The sequence below is a fragment of the Indicator indicator genome, chromosome 1 (genome assembly GCF_027791375.1).
Source record: "Indicator indicator isolate 239-I01 chromosome 1, UM_Iind_1.1, whole genome shotgun sequence".
Lineage (NCBI taxonomy): Eukaryota > Metazoa > Chordata > Aves > Piciformes > Indicatoridae > Indicator > Indicator indicator.
Genome location: NC_072010.1, coordinates 34,089,739 through 34,113,253, shown reverse-complemented (window position 1 = coordinate 34,113,253; position 23,515 = coordinate 34,089,739). Strand labels below are relative to the sequence as shown.

General features: G+C 37.6%; 1 protein-coding gene across 1 annotated transcript in view; it reads right to left on the bottom strand.

Moving 5' to 3' along the window:
- Positions 1 to 23,515, bottom strand: part of VWA8 (von Willebrand factor A domain containing 8) — a 176,075-nt gene that overhangs the window by 16,241 nt on the left and 136,319 nt on the right. Inside the window, exons 37-40 of the mRNA XM_054399196.1 lie at positions 10,855 to 10,963; positions 10,004 to 10,160; positions 7,152 to 7,260; positions 2,331 to 2,456 (exon numbers count right to left, since the gene is read on the bottom strand). Coding sequence (XP_054255171.1) covers positions 2,331 to 2,456; positions 7,152 to 7,260; positions 10,004 to 10,160; positions 10,855 to 10,963 — 501 coding nt within the window. The remainder of the gene's footprint in view (positions 1 to 2,330; positions 2,457 to 7,151; positions 7,261 to 10,003; positions 10,161 to 10,854; positions 10,964 to 23,515) is intronic.

The following is a 23,515-nucleotide window of genomic DNA, read 5'->3' as shown; positions in this document are numbered from 1 at the left end:
GCCCTCAGCCAGGTTGTTGATAAAGATATTGAACAAAACTGGACCCAGTACTGATCCTTGGGGGACACCACTGGCCACAGGCCTCCAAGTTGACTTTGTGCCACTGATGACAACCCTCTGAACTCTGTTGTGGAGCCAGTTTTCAATCCACCTCACTAACCAACCATCTATGCCACATCTCCTGAGCTTTTCTATGAGGATGTTATGGGAGACAGTATCAAAAGCTTGACTGAAGTCAAGATGTATGACATCCACTGCTCTTCCCTCATCTACCCACTTGGTCATAACTTCATAGAAGGCTATCAGGTTAGTTAGACAAGATTTCCCCTTGGTAAATCCATGTTGGCTACTCCTGATAACCTTCTTGTCTTCCATGTGGTTAGAGATGACCTCCAGGATGAGCTGCTCCATCATCTTTCCAGGGATGGAGGTGAGGCTGACTGGTCTGTAGTTGCCTGGGTCCTCCTTCTTGCCTTTTTTGAAGACTGGAGTGACATTTGCTTTCTTCCAGTCATCAGGCACCTCTCCTGTTCTCCAGGACTTTTCAAAGATGATGGAGAGAGGTTCAGCAACAGTATCAGCCAGCTCTCTCAGCACTCGTGGATGCATCCCATCAGGGCCCATGGATTTGTGTGTCTTGAGATGTTACAAGAGATCTCTAACCCTGTCCTGACTGACCAGCAGAATGTCCACATGTCTTCAGTTCTGCTCCCTTGCTTCTAGAGACTGAGGTTCCTGAGGGCTGGTCTTAGGAGTGAAGACTGAGGCAAAGAAGGCATTCATCAACTCTGCCATCTCTGCATCATCAGTTACTGTACCTCCCCTCTCATTCAGCAGTGGGCTCACCTTTTGCCTGCTCTTCCTTTTACCATTGATGTATTTGAAAAATCTCTTCTTGTTCTCCTTCTGGTGAGATTCAGTTCCAGGAGGGCCTTGGCTTTCCTTGTTGCATCTCTACATTCTCTGGCTACATCTCTATAATCCTCTCAACTGACCAGTCCTTTTTTCCACATATTGAAAACCACCTTTTTGTTTTTGAGTTTTACTAAGAGTCCCTTGCTTATCCATGCAGGTCTTCTGCTTGCCTTACTTGATTTTTTTTTCAAGGGAATACATTTCTCTTGAGCTTGAAGGAGGTAATGTTTGAACATCAACCAGCTCTCTTGGTCCCCCCTTCCTTCCAGAGCCCTAGTCCACTGGATATTTCCAAGTAGAGCCTCGTGTTCTTTACTGTCTTAATTATTGTCTTAATACACTGTGGCATCCCTGTTCTCCCAAAAAGAAAGGGAGAGACAGGGCCCATTAAATCCTTTTTTTTTTTTCATTCAAAACTTAAAAGGTGTAATTTTTCCCTAATTGAATTATCTTTACAAAGCCTTAAAACTGATATATTGCATACATTATGAAGGAAAAGATAAATTAAGATCTAATCACTTTTCCTTTATTGATCTTTCACACAGGCCTGTGCCAAGTTCCATAATCTGTTTAAAGCAACAGACATCAGGACCAAGCAGCACAAAAAATAAAAAACAGGGATTCATCAGATGTGGGTAGCTGACACACAAAAAGATGCTGCATTCAGCTATTTTTAAAAAAATCTTCTGAGTCTAGACAAAAATGGAAATCAGTCATTAAGTATTAATGTTAAATATTATGGATTAGTCCTACCAGTTTTGGCCAGGTTTTGGTGTTTCAAGTGGCTTCTCTGTTGCTGACTCACATAGGCCTAACCATAATGCTTTGTAAGGAATGGCTGAATTAAGCTGTGGGAGAGATAACTTTATTGTATGTTAGTGGCTTTTCCTCACACTTTTTTTCTCATTATCATTTTTATTCTTGAAAATCCAAATACCTGTAAATTTGAAATTATTTGCGTATCATGGACTAAGAATATATTTTTTAAATGGTTGGGGTTTTTAACATTTCCTAGGGTATCAAGTTATCTATTAACAAACATTAAACTGTTGAGAAAAGATTTTCCGTTTTCTTAGAGAAAATTTTCTGCTAATTGCCTTCAGCTCATTAAAAAATAAAATAACAACGTCCCTGTTGCACTGGATTGAAACAAAGCAGAGCCTAGATCAGCATTCTTTCTATGAAGGTGGCCAATAGCAAATATGTGTGGGAAACTAGAAGAAGAGGTGAGGCAAATTTTCCATCTTGTGGTTGCCTGTGTCTCAGAGACTTCCTAAGCCAGAGATGATTCTTCTGAGTTTCTAATTCCTGTAACTTACCCAAAGTCCAAACACAGACACTGTAAAAGCCAGTATGAAATCAGTAAACAGAGCAAGCTCTTCTCTAGCTTTCCCTGCTACTTATCAGATACTTACTTGTGGCTCAAGTTCTCCCCGTCGTTTATATATGGCTTTTTCTCCTGTCAGCCCATCAATGATTTTGGCATCATCTAGCTCTCCAACAGCTTGGTGTCTCAGCCATTGTCTTTCCTTACCTTTGGCCTACAACAAAAGAGATGCCTTAATTCACTCAAGGATACCAGTGTACGTTAGACAATTTAAGACCTACCAGACACAACATATGCACAAAGCTTCTTTGTAATGCTGTGATAGTTTGGCATGAGTCAAAGAAATCTGAACACATTTTCGTAGCTGTCTTGCTCTTTTTTCTTGGAAAGAAAAATTAATACTGACTAAGGAACTGGTCCCTCTGTAATTTTGCCTTTTTAGGGTGTTTTGTATATGGGACTTGAACTGTGGACTGCAGAAACGTAAACCTTTTTTTCTTGCAAATGTGCTGGAAATCTGTGTAACAAGCCTGGGCAGAGAAACATACAACCACAGGGGCATGCATAACTGACCATTTGTTACCTGTTCTCCAACAAAGTAGTGACAAACACAGTTTTTTAATTTAGGTAGTATCAAAAGCTTTACAGATGCAAAAAATGCCATGACATAGAAACCTCAGCCTTTTAGTAAATCAGAGAACGGGAAAGTGGAAAAGATTTCTTAGGTTGTGAATTCAGTCAACTGTACCCTCTGATACAACAACTTCATAGAGCTATAGTCAGCTAGTTTTAACCCACTTTGGCACTGCGACATCCACGAGCTAGTTTGTACCACCAACAAGCAGTTTCCACTCTCATTAAATATTCTTGGGATGAAGTTGAAGTCACTCCTTTCACAGCATCATCAATTGCTTTGTTGCCTGAAGAATTGTGTTGCATTACAAAAAGATACCTGCAAATTCCACATGACCTAAACAAGTTCCAACAGTGCAGAAGTTTCCATGCTGTGAAAGATGCAGTAGGATAACATATGGCAAATTTCAACAACTCCAATTAACCATTAAAAAATGCTCCTGGAGATAAGATGTTGGTGAGTGAACAGAGTCTGTCTAAAACGAATTGTGCACCTCCCAGAATGATGCAGATGAGCTGACTGTGTTCCTAATCATCTTAGCCACCATAAATAGTAAAAGAGAAGTAGATCTGTAATGCTTCCTTAGGTCTGCTGTTTTGTCAAGATTTGGTCATTTGCTTCCTTTCAGCAAGCAGGAGGGACAAACAACAGAAGATTCTAAATCTTTGGCTTCATTGAGCAAATTCTCAAGTAGTTTCACTACTTGATTCATTGACAGTGCTTTATCTTTGTGAGTATTTGTTGGTCAAGGAACAGCAGTTTGTGAAGAAAAATGCTTTTAATTATGGACATAGCTAAAAGCCACTTAATGCCTTTTGAAGCTTATGCAACAGAAGCCAGTATTTGAACTGAAATTTTATTGGAGCAACACAGAGATGACATTTGCTACTAAAACAGGAAAGAACCCTGACAAAATCTGACCTGACCTCTTTCCAAAATAATGCTAACATTCTTTAGACTACTTAGCACCTGCCCCTTCCATGCAAAATTCCTAAGAATTTATTTCCTTTTACAGAAGCTGAAAAAAATCCCCTTAAGCATGTGTGTAATATAAAATATTACATTTTCAAATATAATTTTCAATATAGTATTCATAAGCTTAAAAGCAACATAAGTTCAAAAGCACAATTTTAAGAGAAAAACAGAACTATTGCATATATTTATGTGCCTTGCTTTGATATTTTATTAGAAAAGGCATACAACCCATTACTACTACAACTGTATTGATGAAAATAGATGGCATTGTGTTGCTTTCAAAATTAGAATAAATGTGCTACAGATCATATCGTATCAGCAGGGCAATAGCTGACCAGAACACACCACTGCAGTAATTCTTTTCACTGAAAGGTATCAAAGGCATATTCACCCAAAAGCCCTGCAACATATATCTGTGGTGCCTGCAAATATCGCAGAAAAAGTTGTGTAAGTAAAGTGATCACATCTAAACATCTAACGGTATAGGACGGTATGAAATGCTGCCAGTTGTGCTCTGCATTCGTTTCTGGGAAAACATGATGCATGTATTCCCTTAGCTGCTGAAATTAGAAAAGAACTAGTGACTGTTTCTGGGTTTTAGGGCTGTCAGGTCTCCAACATGTGTTTATCTGCCACTATTTTTTTCTTGCTGCTGTGCCTAGACTGTTCTGACACACTTTCAAATGGGCAGAGCACCAGCAGGTGCCTGTGACACAGGTTCAGGTCTGTCCAGTTTAAATGCAGTTGCCTGAATGGTGTTCAGAAGCTACAAGGAGAGCTGCCCCAGTACTTCCTGGAAGGCAAGTCATCTAAAATTGAAGGTGGCCCTTCTGAGTGATTGACTGACCAAAAGCTTTTGCATCTGGGGTTCAGACGAATGTTTTATTCAGGGTTTGATCAGTATTAGGAAAGAAAAGCTTGCCACTGACAGGATTTCCTGGACTTCTGGCTTTGCTACTTCTACGGAAGCTAAACTACAACTTGTACAAAATGTTGTTCAAAGAGATGACAGAGATCAGTGTGTGATACAAAGTGAAATGAACACTGAAATTACACTCTCAGACTGTATTTATATATCCCTTTTGAGATCAGCCTATTCCAAACATCTCTTACTGTTATCACTAATTTTTGTGAGCTATCAACAACTGAACTTGGAATACTATCTCTTGATTCTTGGGATGCAAAATTTAATCTTTATTAAAAAAAACCAACAACACCCACAAACCTAACAATAAAATGCATATGTTGTAAAGAAAATACAGGTTAAATAAATATGGACAATATATTTCCATTATATGAATACATTAAGTTTGAAACAAAGCAAACTCAACATTTCCAAAGTCAAAAGCATTCTCTACTAAGAAGGCAATTGGGGATTTTCACAAAGTTAAAGTCACACAGACTTCTGAGCTGCAAAGTTTACAGTTTACTGCAACTGACTGTGCCACTGGCTTTTTATTTGAGAAGCGAGGAATGTCTGACTGATAAGAGAAAGAAAACAGTTTTAGATGAGAACCCACAGTTTACACAGGACTACCCAGAAAAAAGGGGAGACAGAATCATAGTCCTTCACCAGCTCTCAATGACTTACCATGGTGAAGAATTCAAATAAATTTTTTATCTTCTCAGAAAGATAACATGAATTGCACTTTGACTCATATTCCCAATTAACAGAAAACATTTTGCAACTAAGTAACTCCTGTTATCAGCTACCTTCACTTTCCTAGTGCATTTTCTAATACCAAACCTTACCAAAATCTATGTAAAAATGTATGAAGTTAAAAGATAGATTTCAATGTTGCACTTACTCTATGAGCCAGCTTTTCCAAATTCAGTGAGTTGGTTTCTTTTTTCATTTACTAGCTCTGTGCTTAGCTGTTATAGATTTTGCCAGGCAGTCAGTAGTCCCATAAAATACTGAGGCTTATAAAGTTTTGCCTTGATATTAAAATGACCTTTTAAACAAGGCAACAGGATATGTCTACTTATATTAAAATATGGTATATTTTGCTTATGATTAATATGATCCCTGTATGTAAGAATTTTGGCTCCAAGGAACAGACAAGGCAGACTGAAAAAAATATTTTAAACTGAGGATTAACTTACTTCACATCTAGAATGTGTTTCTAAATGGCACATCTACTAGAATCATGATAATAAAAGTACTTCAATATAAATTACGTGGGAAAACCTGAGATTTAGATCTAAAATTTTTCAGTTGAAACTTATCTTTACAAGCTGAACTGAAACACATATTAGGTGCAACGAATCACCTAATCATGACCATCTTAAATGTTGGTTATATGAGGAATTCTCTGAATTGGTAACTGCCTAATGGCTCTCTATGTACATGTGTGATTACAGTAGCATTGTTGTAATCACAATGGCTTAAAGATAGAAGTAGAGCAAAGAAAGATGTTATCTTTTTCACTTGCAATACCAGAGGATTGGATTTTTTTACCCAGCAGGAATCTGTTCATCACACAAAATGATTTCTTTTATATTTCAGCTTTATTGCTGAAGTAAGGAGCCAGATTAGACACAGCACAATGAATAACTAATAGGCTAAAGTATCTGTATGCCAGTGGTTGGCAGCCTTCAATAGAAACATTTTTAAACAGACATGTCTTACAAGAAATAAAATTTATTTCATTTTAGTTATCACTGAAGATGAGGAGATTACTCCTAAAAAGAACACACTTGTAATTTTATTTATGCCATGTATGAACACCAGCATTAAAACCTAGAAAAATTCCAGGACCACATACTAGAAGAAAGGCAAACTGGTGGTTTTGGTCAGCTCTCACTTAGATTTGGGTCACATCTGTTCTTAGTAGTAAGAGTAAAAACAAAACTGAGAAAAACTGATGTTTTCAGCTGTACATGCAGTAAAGCTATGACCTGTAGTGAGTGATTCTTTTAACATCTACAGCATTTGCACCTCTAAGGTAAAAAAAGTCTTTCAGACAGGAGGTAAAGACTAAGGCTGTGATCTATACAACATCACAAGTTCTTTTAATAACATATAGTATTCTCTTTCACTAAATTGTGTTCCTGAATAAGTAATCTCTGCAAGCTGTAGTATGGGAATACTTGTAGACATGAGCACTGGGACCCACTTAAAAGCTGCTTCTGAAACCGTAATACGAGACTGTTAGTCTTAACCATGGTAACAACCTGAATCTGCTTTTAGCCCAAAAAGGTATGATCATTAGATGGCAACAGGATATTAGCAGGATAGTATTTCAGGTCTAATGTGATGAGCTCACCAAGTTCCTTCATCAGTGAATCTAAGATTACCTGCAGATTGTCTAGGATGATGCGGAGTGACTGAACTTGACGTCGCACTGCTCTAGAGAACCTTTCATAAGTTGATGCGTCATATTCACTCATCTGAATCTCTTTCAACCTAAAGCAAAGGGAGTTAAAAACAGTTTAGGAAAGAGGCATATAATCCATTTATGGATGTAAATTACAAGTTTATTTATTTGGTAACAGGGAGATTCATATTGTTATAACCACACACGAGAGACAAACTTCTGTGAATTTTTGACAAGATGGGAGATCCCTAGTGTCTACAGGGATTGTATCACATGAAAACTGATTAAAGCTACTAATCCTTTGCCCCTCTCCTAATCTGCTGTAATGTTTGGGAAGTGAAACAGATGTTCTGAAAACTGTGATCAAATTCTGTAAGTTCCACTGGCTCAGGTGTCGCTATCTGTACATAAAAGGCAACCATTACTTCACTGTCGGAGTATTTTAAACATATGATCCATGCTTTAACACAAAGATTAAGTAAAGACACACTATAAAATCCGTCCTTGAAGATCAGCAACTGGTAACTCTGTCTCAAATACCTTCAGAAGTGCTTCAGAAAATGATGAGACCTTGAAATAAACAAGTTTTAAATGAGTATTAACAAAAGAGGGCTCCTCCACAAAAAACACAGAGTTAATTCACTGAACACTATCCTATCCAGAAGGTTAACAGAGAGTGCAACATCTGTGCTATAAAAGCAGACACACCCTTTTTTCTGTAAGTTAAGATGTGCCCACTTAATGTTCTATATTATTCTTCTCAATTTCATAGCTAAGCAGATACTCTTAAACTGGTAATTACAGAGGTCTAACCATGAAGAACAAGCTAGGGCACAGGTGGATTCCCTAGGAGTGTGCACCAGTTGGTATTTTCCATGAACAAGCAATTGTGTATCTGCCCACTCTACCATGCAGCACATGTCTAAGTTCAGTCTTGAGCTAAAACATATCAGCTTGTCTGTGCACAGCTCTTTCCAAACAAGCACTTCATAGCAGCATAACCTCATACACATTGTTTAGAAGATACTGATTTTTAAATGAATAGAAATGGACAGAAAATATGTACAGGCTAGTTATATTTCAAATGACATCATCACAAGTTACTTGTCTGGAACATACAGTATGTATATGAGAATTGCTGTTTAGATTAGCCCTTTAGGAATACTAAAATCAAACATCAAATCTTTGTGGTCTTTAGTATGACTATGTCTGTATTTTGAATTTTGCATAGATATAGTCACTACAGTCAACCATTATTCACTAGAAGCAAGAAAATGTAGCTTTCATTGCTGTACACTTTATTTCATGGATCCTGCCAATGGAGTTCTGCATCTTCACATCAATGAATAAAACATTTTGTTTCAAACAAAAAAAGACCCTCACATGAAGTTTTACTTTGTGAGATTCTACATCATTCCACAGTAAAAGCTAGTTCAGGAAAATACCACAAAATGTCACTGCATCTATTCAAGAGCAGCTGCTAATTTCATTCTAGTGAAAAAGGGCAATTTAAAATGTTTTCTACCAGAAGCACCATCTAGCCAAGAAAGCAATCTATTAAAATTCTCCTTTCCAGACAATATGTATAAACAAAGCAGTTAAATCTGCTTTTTTTTTTTTTTATTTCAGCCTGAGGACTCCAACCTCCCTATTCTTAACTTTTATCTGTTAGTTCCCACAACTATTCAAGATACACAGAATAATAATCCAAGTCAAATGTGGCTTTGGAACAAGCTATAATTACAGCTGGTACATGCTAGCTCATTGTTTGTATCAGGACATGAATTGTTACCTGACGTAGGGATATCCAAATTTTGTAGAACACAGCTGCACTGTTCCCACAATGTGTAGCAGTACCCAGGAACTTCCCCTAACATAAATTTTGTAAATCGCCATACAGGCAGGTAGAAATTTACGAAGCAACTGACAAGCAACTTTGAAGAATGGGGATGTAGGAAGTATAAGGAGGATGTAGAGTACAGGGGGAGAATCACTTCCCTCATCTTGTGATCAGTAGGAGGGAAGTGATTCTCCCCCTCTACTCTGCTCTCATGAGACCCCAGTTGGAGTACTGCATGCAGTTGTGGTGCCTCTGCATAAGAAGGACATAGAACTGCTGGAACGGGTCCAGAGGAGGGCCACAAAGATGATCAGAGGGCTGAAGCTGTTTAGCCTGAAGAGGAGAAGGTTCCAGGAAGACCTTATAGCAGACTTCCAGTACCTGAAGGGGGCCTACAGAAAAGCTGGGAAGGGACTTTTTACAAGGGTTGTAGTGATAGGATGGTAGGGAACGGAATGAAGCTTGAGGAGGGCAGATTTAGACTGGATAGTAGGAAGAAATTCTTTACAGTAAGGGTGGTGAGACACTGGAACAAGTTGCCTGGGGAGGTCATGGATGCCCTCTGCCTGGAGATGTGCAAGGCCAGGTTGGATGAGGTCTTGAGCAACCTGGTCTGGTGGAAGGTATCCCTGCTAATGCCATTTGTTAGCTGATGAATTCCCAACCACAGACAATCTAGATTCACTATAATTCAAAGAGGCTTTCATATGACAGATCACTTTTTTAAAAAGATAAATATTCACGTCTCCTTATCCACCTAACTATATTTTACTCTGCCAAATCACACAGTCCTTTAAACAGTGTGACTTAATTCAATAAAATATTCTATACATCTAGTCCAGAACAGTTAAACATGTGCTGGTAAGCTCTGCTAAATGATAGCGAAGAGGGTAAGGTGGCTGATAAATAGAGTTAATAAATAAAATGCTTTTCAGTCATGTTTTTCAAATTCTTTTAGGAAATGGAAGGGAAAATAAAAACTTTCACATTACCTCTGTTTAAAGGCCTTTTCACCCATCTCTCGAGCAGCTCTCTTAACCTCCTCAGGAACAGCATCCTTTTCAGCTTGAGATACTTGGTAAACCTCGTGGCCAGCATCCAGTCGATATGGCCCACCTTTGCCACCTAATCCAGCAGTGTCTCTCCCACCTAACATGGTTGAGTTAAAAAAACAATTAAGAACATGCATTTAATAACAAATAAAACCACATTTTCTTTATAGCTTCCATTACCATATCTATCTACAGATCCTCCAAAAATGTTGCAAACAACCCCAGTAAAAATATTTATTGCCAAAGATTAAAAAAAAAAAAACAGTTGTCATAGTAAAGAAGAACTCCAATGGAATCCTTGTCTTTATAGTCCATTGAAAACAGATTCATAATGGTTTCCACCTTGTACAAAAGAGACTACAGATCATGTAAGTTTTGTACCTCTATTCAAAGCTCTAGGTCTTTGAAGCTATTCATTCAGAACTTGTCCTCTCCCTAGAATTAGTTGGTTTACACAGCTCCCCAACCACTTTATCCACTTTGCCTGTTCTGTATGGCCCTTGCCTACATTACTTAAATTACTGCAGCTACAGACATCTAGGAGAATGGCAAATTATATGGCTGCAAGCCTCTGGTTCTCTACACAGCCAAGGAAGAGAATTGAAGCAGAGATCCACTACATAAAGTTTAATTAGACACTGAAAATACTTCTTTTTGCTGGCAATAGATCAACTCTGTATTGGGTAAAACAGCTCTAAGCAGAGGGCGACCTTGTACAAATCCATTTTACAGGCACAGCATCATTCTTAGACATCTGTCAACGATACATTAAAAAAAGAAGAATGACAAACCTGTTCCACCAGCCCAGGTATTTCCACCAACATGTGGCATGTTGTCGGGATCCACTTTTCCATGTTTGGGGGAACTGACATCCAAACCACTGTCCCTCTGAATGGTTATCTGAAAAAAAAACCCAAAAACAACAAACCAACAAACCCACAAGAGCTATAAATCTCTGCTGTTGCAAGGAAAACCACTCTAGCAGGCTAATAACATCATACTGGCTCTGCTGAAGAGCTGCAAGGCCAACAACTAATTTAATAAATGCAACATCCCACCTGATAAGGACAATAAGATAAAGTCGAGTAAGCAGGGCTTCTGAGTTGCACATTAGATCCACACCAGATCAAAGACTACTGCCACATCTGAACTGCTCAGTGCCTTGAGATCCACATGAGAAAAGTGCTTACGGTAACCGCCAACATAATTCAGTTTGAATGCCTCTCACAGTATTCTACATCCATGGAATTGTAGATCTGTTTACAAATTTCACACAGAATCACAAATAGGGGTTGGAAGGGATCTAGAAAGATCATCTAGCCTAACCCCTGTGACAGAGCAGGATCACCTAGGACAGGCTGCATATCCAGGCAAGTTTTGAATGTCTCCAGAGAAGGAGACTTCACAACTTCTCTGGACAGCCAGTTCCAGTGTTCTGTTAACCTGATGTCCTTATGTTTATGTGAAACCACCTATGCTTCAGCTTACACCTGTTGCCCCTTGTCCTATCATTGGACATCACTGAGAAGAGCCTGGCTCTGTCCTCCTGACACTTGCCCTTCATGTATTTATAAACATTAATGAGGTCACCTGTCAGTCTCCTCTTCTCCAAGCTGAAGAGACCCAGCTATTTTCCTCATAAGGGAGATGATCCATTCCTTAAACCTCATGCACACCTAACCACAGTTCCACATTCTTTCCTGATGGGCAGGCAGAACAATCTTCCTTTCTTGAACAGGGACTAAAGAAATGACCTGCTCTTCTCTGAGATTCGTCACTAAGAGGCTTACTTAATCACTAACTCCCCTGTCATGACCACAAAAGTCTGCAGTGGTGAGTTTTCTACACCTGTTTCCTGACCGTGCTGAATACTCAACAGCTGTCAGATGGTCAAGACTGAGTCACTTTAGGCTGGGGTTTGATTTAAGTGGGTGACTGAAGGTAAAAGTACTCCTTCCCATTAACAGCCCTGAGTCATGTAGTGAATCAATGACTAATGTGTAAACTGCCCTTAATTTATTAATCTTCCACAATTCAAGGCTTTTTTTTTCCCTTTAATAAAACTTAGAGACAGAGATGTAAAGCTAATGTCTTTAACATCTACAAATTAACTTCCTCAATCTATTTAAATATGACCCTGCTTACCGCAGAGTGGTTGGATTAGAAGATCTCTAAATGTCCCTCACAACCTAATGCATTCTGTGATTCCTTCCCTATTGTATGTTATTATTATTTTATCTAATATTATTATACTACCTACCATAAGCCATTTAATTCTCTGACGAATTTCTGTGCCCCAGAAACTACAATTTACTGCCATCTCAGAAGTTCAGTGACACTATCAGGGTTTTCAGTGGGACTGAAGAGCAGTTTCATCTTTGAATTCACTATCTTACAGGCTCAAATTCATGCTGACTTGAATTCCATGCATGTTTTTGAACTGAAAACACATGTTCTAAAAAAAGTGTCATGGCAGCTATTAAAAATATAATCTTCTTTCTTTTTATAGAATTTACATTAATTCAAAAAGGTACAACACATCCTCTGTGAACCATGTCATTAGTGTAAAATCAAGACCTAATATGATAAATTACACTAAATTACATTTGTATGGGAAGAAAGACACTTAACCACAACAGCATGTTGCCCCTAGGGTGATATGCTGCTTTGGTTTAAGAGATTTCCTGCAAAATAAACTGTTCTTCTTTTGCATAACTGGTAGATTTCAAAACTATCAGATACACAAGTCAACAAGAAGAGCTGAGCTTAGTTGATATAACCAGAATGGTAGTATCTGCCTCAGGAACCAAAACAAACTATTATTCTTTAAAGAGAAACAATAAAAAGAAAGAAAAATTTTCACATGTTCATCCTTCCGAGTTCTTCAAAGAAAAATACTCATAACTCCACAAAAGGAAACTCCACGAGGCAAACATAAACAAATCAGTGAGGCAAATGCCATATTCTCTTTTTGACGAGTTTTTCCATTGAAGAATTCCAATAGCTATTTTGAACCACAGAATGTTAGAGGTTGGAAGGGACTTGCAGAGATCGAGTCCAACCCCCCTGCAAAGCAGGGCAGGTCACACAGGAACTTGAGCAGGCAGGTTTTGAAGATCTCTAGAGTAAAGATCTCTGGAGTAAATACAAGTATTGTTTAAAGTGAAAAGCTCCCTAGATAAAAGAGCCTTGTTGCTCACATATATTTTTCACAGGTAAGTTGTTCACAAATAGTATTTCTGATACACATGCACTAGGTAAATGTGTACTGTAAATCTATTTACAATAGTGTTGATCTAATTAAAGCAGGTATTTGTAACTTTGAAACAGCATGTGGTTTATAGAAAATTTTAGAATGATTTCTAACCTTTTGGTTTGAAAGGGTGTGGTAGTTTTAGGCTATACCTCTAAAATTTTCCACAGATCTTGAACAGAAAGTGGTAGAATGTAAATAAATTACCATTGGATGTGAAAAGGAAAATAATGGTAAGTTCTAAACAATCTCATTTTACAGATAACAGACATAAAACTTAGATTTGTACTTTCTTTTTTGGGCTTCCTCGATCTTCTGCTAGCTCTTTGCTGACCTTGGCTGCATTGCTTTGTTTTGGCTAAGTCTAACAAAACAATTCTCTGCTCTTTCTCTTATCCTTTTGTGTCCAGGGGAGAAAGGAGGGGAGCAGGAAAGGGGAAAATATTAGCTCCCCTGACTTTTGGCTAGGGGGGTTCTTGTGCTGTTTATAAATTGTAAATACCTGTAAATATATGTAAATATTGCATATTTTCTTTGCATTCCATTTTAGATTGTAGTTTTGCTTGTAAATACAGCTTCATTTGCTTCCAGATGGGCTGGTTTGGCAATTTAATGTTGAGGGGAATTTTCACCCCCCCACAGATGGACAGCAGAACATTCAACATTTGACCTCTACTAAAACTTTGAGGGGGAAAAAATGACTTAGAGAAAAAGAAAAGTAATACAATACCAGAGCTTAAGAATGTGACCACCTTACTATAATATATATATATAAAAATAAAATATATAGTTAATAGGTTACTGAGTAAAATAATAAAAAATTTAAGGATACTAGAACAGAACACCACCACCAGATGTGTAAATGTCATGACAGTGAATTTCAGCAATTTCATTAATTTACTTGGTGGGTTTTTTTTTTAATCAGCACTTATGCACACAAAAGGTACTGAATTTTGCTACATCTGAATACTTTAAGAAACAATTTTTATTAGCACTAGTTTGCTGGAGTAATTATTTCTTAAATTTACTATACACTTAGAAGCTGCATTAAATGAACACCCTGTAGAGTCATTTGAAGAAAATTTCTGGATAAATTTTCCTGGTTTTCCTTTGAGCTCATAGATAATTCTATTAATGACTTATCAGACTTTTCTCCTTCTCATCCCTGTCTCCACCAAAGTGTTTCAAGGCAATCTTACAACAAATTCTCTCTGCTCTGTATGTGCCTTTATAGAGTAAAATTAGATTAGCAGATATATAGACTAGATATTTTAGGAAGAAGTTAAACAGTAAATCACTTGAGTCCAAAGATGAAATCAGAAGAAGGTAGATGGAAAAAAATTAGGAGAAAAAAAAGTTTTGGGCAATGATCCATTCTTCGGCATTGGGCAATGATACATTCTTTGGCGTGACAGATGTAGAGATGGAAAAACCAAAGATGTCACTGCTCTGAGCACTGGAGGAATTCTTGATGTTAGAAACGTAGATTTAAAGGGGGGGGATCCAAAACTATATGTATGATGAACCTGACAAATTGAAAGACAGTCAGTGGGAAAAATCTAGTTTGTCTGAAGTGAGAAGGGAGGTAAGAAAAATAAGTACTAAAGGCAGAGAAAAAGCTCAAACAGATATAAGGATTCCACAGGCACTTTTCCAAGCTCATCTGACTGGACTTTCTAAATGTACTGAGATTTCTCTTACTGTTGTCATGGATATTTTAAAAATACATAAATAAATTGCTTGCTCAAAAGTTCATTTATCCCCTCCTGAACATATTCTGTTTGAATCTATTGCACAACTTTCATAAACTCTGCTTCTTTCAGCAAGAGTGTTGACTAAGTATTCTCTTTTTGAGAGAAATCCATTCTCATTTTTGCTATACATGCACTGAAAGGCACTATTCATGACTGGATCATTGTGAAGATTCCATATTGCCTGGCATGCAGATCACAGCTTTGTAAAACAAGAGGCAAATTCATTCCAGTAGCCTTGAGTTTCAACTATGAGGTATGGGTCAGAGCAGGACAGCAGGAAAAATTGTGAAATTTTCCTTCTGAGACTTCCTTTTGACTTCCAGAACAACCTATTCCACTATAATTTTTGGAAATAACACTATTTCCAAAATAACCATTAATTCCAAAGCATTCATAGTACATGTTCTAATTGTGCATTATCTAAACTTGTTTATACATAATGGTGATTCTTGATCAGAGCATGAAAGCACTTTCCCCTGCCTGTTTGCGCAGGGTCTTCAAAGTCTTCACCACACAAGAAGCGTAACTGCCATCCTCTTTTGGGATACATGTGATTTTTATTTTATTCTCTACAAAGGGAAAATCATCAGTAATTATCAATGATCTTAGTACCTGGTTTAAAATCTTTTTGTTCTCTTCTTTTCTTTGACTGTATTATATTCTCAGGAACTTACATGAATGTGCCACAAGTGGATTTGAAAGGGCTGTATGGATGGAGGTTCTGTAGGTCTTCCAAAGGCAATGAAGCAAACAAACAAAACTTATGCAAGAATACAAAGACTGCAAGTCAGGAAGATGCTAAAGGAATGTGCTTTTCTGAAGGGGCAATGGTATGAAAGAAGCGTTTGATAAAAAAGGGAAATGAAGAAACAGCAGCAAATACCAAGACTTGGTAATGCTTTGACTTAATTTTCTGATCCTGCCTCTTACACATCCATTCACTTGTGACAGCAGGGGCAGCCAGGCAGGAATAGAATCAAACACCAGTTATGCATTCAGTGAGAGATACATAGTATCTCAACAGCTTGTGCTGTATCAGTTCTCTCTGAGATATATGAATGGATGCCAAAACAGTTTTATGTTGCTACACTTCATTTGTTTTTCTAATGCTGGGATTCTAAAAGCAGACTCAGTAAAAGAAATGGATACAAACACATTCAGTTTGGAAACTAAGTGATCTTATTGTCCTTCATATAGTGATATAAAGAAGATAAAGAGGCTCTGATAAGCCAGACACATGATTTAAGGCACTCAACAACACAATGAAGCCAGGTGTTTAACATCTGTGTCTTATTTATGCCAAACAGCTATTAAATGCATATCAATCTGTAATAAAGGCCACTCTGAAGATGAGTCAAAGACTGGTAGTCTAAAATTCACCTGGTCAGGTAAACTATGGTAAGGAAAGTATATATAGTGTATTAACCAAATCTTAACCATGTTTGGAAGTGGATCTAGAATCACACTCATGCTACTTAAATGAATGAGGGATTGAATTCTGCTGTGAAATCATCCAATTTAATAAAATTTACTCCTGGAGAGTAAGGAAGTATTGGCATGCATCACATTTTGATAGTTTCAAAATCCATTAAAACAAGACAGGAGCTGAAGTTATTGAGGATCACACAGATGACCCTGATACACCATGCATTGCCTGTACAAGACACTGTATCAACTATAGGGAGAAAGGAGCTTGTAATAACACATTAACAAACACATGTCAATTACAGAGAGGGCTGCTGTACTCTTAGTAAAATCAGTATTTCACTCAAATATATGAGTTGTTTTCACAACATTACTTTTTGTTTGAGCTCAGATTTCTTCTAATATACTGCAAACAGATATCTGGCTCTATGAGTAAAATTGAACCCAAACCATTATGAAATATTGCATCAGCTAAATTTCATACCCAGCACCCAGTAATCTTAATCATACATTGCAATGAAACTGTGAAGGAAAAGATGTCTTTAAAAAGAAGCTTCACCACCTCAAAGGCAGTCCCAAGCAGTACAACTGTTCATTTCTGTATCTTAAAAAGTGCTGGTTGCTCTCAATTTGCTTGTGGCAAGCAAATAAATATAATAAAAGAAATTCAGTTTTCATCATGTCACGTTTTTATGTCTGATGGCAATAAAATAATTAAATTGGATGACTTTCTATGAGATGCTTTTAAAGAACTATTCAAAGTACATTTAGACTGAATATACCCTAGTATCTCTGTTATTAACATCTTTATATTAGTATCTGATTTAATGAGATGCTTAGCAAGGTCAACTGAAATGAACACTTCAGTATATCTATTACTCAATCATTCATGTTTCAGAGTATTCATGACCTTCAACAATGCCACCTTTTCACCAATGCATCAGCTCCTCATTGTTCAAGTCTGCTATGGTAAGCTAAAGACTAAAATTTCAGGAGTTATCTTTCTTATGAAGACAAGGAATGAGATATAGAATCTCACCTCCTGCTGTACTGTCCCACTCAGAATTCCTTCTATTCCTGGGAGTTACATATAGAAGGACTAACCAATGGCTCTTCCTGTCTTAGATGCCCACATCTCCATTATGCTCTTCTAAAAGGATGACTCACTAAAATATGAGGTAGAACATGCCCTTAGACTTAACTACGGGCAGAAAAAAGAACTCTCGCTTACAGGTTAGGAAATGTCTTTCAGACTTTGTAAACAGAAGGCAGACAAGGTTGAAGATATTTCTAGCTTTGAATAGAAAAGTGAAAAATGAGTGATGACTTCCAGTAACAGGCAGAGGACTTTCCCCTCAATCCAGTCCAGGTCATGTCTCTGATGTAGATCATTTTTTTTGGCCATAGATATTCCTGCCATCCCACACTGTATACAACAGGCTTCTGTTCATCACAGTAAGCTGCCTAGAGAGTAGATGGTCTTTTAATAAAGTGGCTTAGTTTTGTATTTGATTCAGTTAACTTCATTAAAATTCCTGAAGGGCACAGGATGTGTCAGTGCCTCCCATTCAGGAGGGTTTGCCAGAAAGGCTCCTTTGCAAGTGCTCACAGTAACAAAAGCAATTTTCTGCCTGAGGACTGGCAAAAAAACCTCCAGTTTACAGTGGGGACAAGTTACCTAATATGCAAGGGAACAGACCTTTCAACTCTTAGTTTTAATACATCTGGCCTTGCCAGGACTCATATCTAGGCCTCTTATGCAAAACACAATGCTTCTTTTAATACTCTGGATACAACTTTAAGATGAAAAAAACCCACATCAACCAACCAACCAACCAAAAACAAACAGGAAAAAATACTCTAATTCTAGGCTAACATCCTGCAGGTAGAAAGGGATGCAATTGTACTTCAAAAAATAGACTATATTTCCGTTGCTCAACCTCCCCCAGATCAAATTTTTCTTATCCTTTTGGGTATGTTCAAACTAGGTGTCCATTCCTTATAGGATTTTACAACTTCATAACAGAAATAGATGGAATTCCTTCTTGCTGTGTGCAGTGACAAACAAGTAACCAACCTTTCTCCTAAGCCTTTTTAAGCATTCTTTGGAGCACTCCTCATACAACACATTTACTAAAACTGAAACCAGCACAATTTCACATGTCACAACTTAATAAACACACACAAATAGGCAAAATGTAATTTTACAAAATACAAACAAAAAAGGGCCACAGCTGCACTATTTATAGCTGTAGAGAATATTTACATAGGAAGATTTTTAAAAAGAAAAAAATAGAAGCACAACTGATAACTGTTTTCACAAGCACTTCTAGTAGTAGTAAGAATACTGCATTATTGTGTGTTTCTTACTATTACTCCGAAGACAACAGGAAAAAGGCCTGAATACAATTTATGTGATTTGAATGCAATCTATGTGATTTAGGTGTTTATTGTAATGTAAATTAAGGAGATGTGCAACAGATTCATCAATTGCATGATTAGGCAGTCCTGGAAAATAGGCACACGTAGGCAGGATCTAGGCTGGCAAGACCCCATTCTTCATTCACTCTTTTTATCATAAAGAGCCATGCTAAGATTAAATTTAGAACATATCTGCTCCTGCACTGACATAATGGGATGTGGAGGGAAAGAATTAATCTGCTACTTTGCCTTTTAATTAATACACAATATATTAAAGAGGGCACTTTATAGTCAATAAAAAATATGTGTTACTCTCTACACAATACATTATTGTTGAAAAATATGAATTTCATGAATATAAAACCACCACAAATGCTACAGTGAAAATATCAATGTTTCTTCTTCACTATTTCATTAGCACTCTGAACAAAGACTGGGCATTGTATCAGAAGGTCACTGCAGGAAATGAAGTGAAAAACACCTTAGACTTTTGTCCTACAGATGATTTAGGAGATGTTAATTTCTTCATCAAAATCAGTGACAAACCTTTAATCGCAACCGTACATTATGAAGATAGCCTTTGGCTGTAACAAAACAGGAATACTCTTCAGGCAAAAAAAATCATCAAATAACCCATCCCACCAAGGATAATGAAATCGATTCCATGGAATGCAGAAAGTATTTCAGTAAATGTGTAAAAGACACATTTTCCCCTGAAACAAAATCTTTGTTTCTTTTATCGCTTTCCCACCTAAGCAACCTTAAATCCTCAGCATTACACTAGGCTGAATCCAATAGGTCAGAAGAATATCCTTTCCTCCAATACATTCTTCAGCAGCAGCATGAATATATACATTATTTGCTCAAAAAGTGTTTAAAAGTTCCACATCAGGCAAATCAAAGGCTAATCTGCCTGTTCCTTGGTGATTTTACATTCTATTGTAAAACAATATCAAAGACAAAAAGAAAAAAAAATTATAATCCCTTTATCCACACTAGTGAGAGGAAGGTAAAAATAGGCAAATAAAATTAAAAATCTAATGAGTTCTATTACTTTTACTCGTACTGTTATCACCTACAGCATTTTTCCCTACGTGCTAAAAATGAACAGCACAATTTCTATTCATGTCAACAGCACAAAACAGAGGACACAAGTCACTGTTCCATAGAAAGAAATACGCAGTATTAGCCAAGACAATAATAACACATGAAAGACACACTGTTCCTCACAGAATTGTTGGGGTTGGAAGGGACCTCAAGGATCATCTAGTTCCAACCCCAGTGCCATGGGCAGGGACATTTTCCAGTAGATCAGGTTGCCCAGAGCCACATCCAACCTGGCCTTAAAAACTTCCAGGGATGGGGCTTCCACCACCTCTTTGTGCAACTTGTTCCAGTATTTTACCACCTTTATGATGAAGAACTTCTTCCTAACAACTAATCTAAATCTCCCCTCTCTAGCTTGGATCCATTCCATTTCCTGAATTGTATCCTGAAATAAAAAAACATTAGTCACACTGCAATATAAAACATTTAATACTTTTTTAAAAATTACTTTAGATTTTCTGTCTTGTCTGTAATTCAAAATGAACTCATGAAGCTACATTTATTATCTGACTTCTGCAGACATTTCTCTTTAAATGTAGCCTTTGAAATTCATCCAGGCATTAAACTTGCGTCTCAACTAGCAAAACTGTTCAAAGCATCATAGCTCTAATGGCGTTTCAGATTTGTAAAATAAAAGTGAATATGAGTGGGTATTTAGAGTGAAACACATAAAAAGGGGTATCACAGTTGGGAATGAAGTTTTTGTACAGCAACTAAAAACAAACAAAACAAAACATCAAACCATTACATAATAAAATGCATTTGTTGCTGCTGTGGGTCTTGTTTTGCATTAAATGCTGTCACTCTATGAACTAACTCAGGAACTCGGCAGCAGTTGGTGTATTAGTCTTTTTTCCATGAATAAGTACTCTGTGACTTAAAAGCTGGATACACTAAATGAAGTAATGAGGGAATATTGTACATTTGCTTCCATCTAAACAGATCCTCCACTATATTAACACCAGTGTAAATTCTATTTTCCTCTGACATTATTAAAATTTGCCTTTTCAAATGAAACAAGTGAGATCGTCATCTTTTCAGTATGCCAATACACTACAAAATATAATCAAAGCAGACAGGCAATGTCTAGCTTGGTTATTTATCACAAGTACTACACACCTTCTAATATCCATGAACTCTAAAAACAATGAATTCACTTTCTTCTGGGACACCTTGAACAGTCAAGAGCTAGAAAGATGGGACACATGATGATAATTTGAAATATTCTGGACAGAAAATGGCAGGGACATTGTACAATCAAAAGAAAGCTGAAGCAGAAAAAGGCTTATTTTCTGTAGACCTAGGACGCCACCAATCTGTCCTTGGGAAGCAGAGGAATATATTGTTAAGGATCAGCTATGCTACTTCATTTTCTAAAGGAAAGCCTCCAATATTTAGCAGTAGTGTAACAGATCAGATGACTCAAATTTCCACTGCCTTTCACTCATCAGGGAACAACTTTCATAAGGGCAGAATTATTAGCATGCATTTGTCTTGCTGGAGCAGCAGGATTTCACTGGATTGGAGCTCCAGCCTTTGCGTCAGCAGTGTGCACTGCTGCAGACTTTCTGAGATCTGAAAGACAGCCTGTTGAGGTTATTATATATTCTCCCATGAGAACTGTGGGCTTTCACAGGAAGGTGAGAGGAAGAAAGAGGAACTTTGTGCTGGGTTAAGCTGCTCCAACAGAAAGCCAAGGTTATTTCCACTCCTGCTCTTTGCCTGTCTACTCTAATTAGACTGGAAGATCTTTAGGAAAGGGAATGTGTTTTAGACATGTTTATTTAGTGCTTCAACAAAAGTCTTATTTCACTGAGGACATTTATATGAGAAAAAGTATCTGACAGAGAAGTGATGATCTTTATCTGAGTTGCTTTACCCAGTGAAGACTTTTAGAAATAGGAATTTCCTGAGCTGTAGCAACAGGACATGGGGCAGCACTTTGAAACTGGAGTAGGGTAGATTTAGGTTGCACGTATGGAAGACCTGTACAATGAGAGTGGTAAAATACTGGAACACGGATGTGGTTGAGGCCCCGTCCCTGTAGAGATTCAAGATCAGACTTGATGTGGCCCTGGTCAGCCCGATCTAGTTGGAGGTGTCCCTGCTGACTGCAAGGGGGTTGGACAAGACAACCTTTGAGGGCCTCTTCCAGGCCAATGCAATCTGTGAATCCGTGAGCTGGTTGATGGCATTTGAGTCTTACATTTCCCCATACTCAGATGCCTTGCTTCAAGGGTCAGTATACATCTGCTACTCCCTACTTGGCTAAAATTTATCACGCAGACTTAAAAGATGTATTTGAACCTCATGGATCTCAGAAGTTCAAAAGTTATCAAACTATGCCTTGTAACCCACTTATTGACTAGATAACTCTAATCTGCAATATTTCAAGATTTTCAGGATCCTGCAGAGGACTGCAGAATGTCATCATATGGTTATTTCACACTTACTAAAGCTCTCCACTGCATATATTTTTCATAATTTATGCAGCTTGCACCAACGGTATTTAAGAAATGAGCAAAATCCCTGTTACAAGCTCACTGGTACCCTCTTGTGGTAGGAAAAAATGCTTGGTCTAACGCAGAAAATACAGAAGGCTGGGGTGTTTGTGGTCAAAAGACACTCCAGCTACTGAAGTAGGCTATGCTTTTATCAACAATCAAGAACTACAGCTTTACCCAGTTCAGTCTTAACAAAAGGTAATAATTGTGACCCAAAGATGGCAGAGAATCAAGCAACTATAGTTTTTTTTGTTCTCAACCCAAGTAACAGAAAGAGACATAAAGGAAACCCTCATCTATTTCTAAGAAGCCATTTCCTTAAATAGTGCCTTGCACATTGAGAATGGGATTTGGATCCACACTGTAGATAGTTAAAGGTAGGAATGTCTCAGGTAAATCAGGTGTCTCGTTCAAGTTGAGTTCTTTGAGTGAGTTCTTCAAGCTTTCTTGGTTAAAATGGGCACCCAGATGCCTAGCTCAGAAGCACACTGAAATGCCAACAGGTTTGGAGCCAGACCCTACCCCTCCTTCCTGTTACTCCTCAGCATTTTCAAGCATAGCCACAGCAACCTGCCTGAGTGTGCCGGTCCAGGCAAAAATTGTTTAAAGCAATTGAACTGAACCGCTTTTGTCTACAAAAACTAAGCCTTATTTATTAAGCACAATATACCTGCTGCTTTTAAAAAAATCTAATACAGTCTCAGAGGGAAGTGAGGTAAAGGGTATACAGTTGATCAAGTCTGTCCTTCTGTGGGAGGTGAATGTTTATATCCTGATACTCCATCAAGGCTGATGGAAGACTGTGTGGTGTTTAGTGAACCTAGGTCTTAGTGAGAAATTGTGCAAAAGAAAGCGTGACCCTCCGTAAACAAGCTAAGATTTTAATAAGACAGCTGGATCAAAGAAATCCCATGAGTTAGTTGATCTTGAAACACGTTTCCAAAGAGTTTAGTCATTAATAAACCAAGACATGATTACTGTAAAGGAA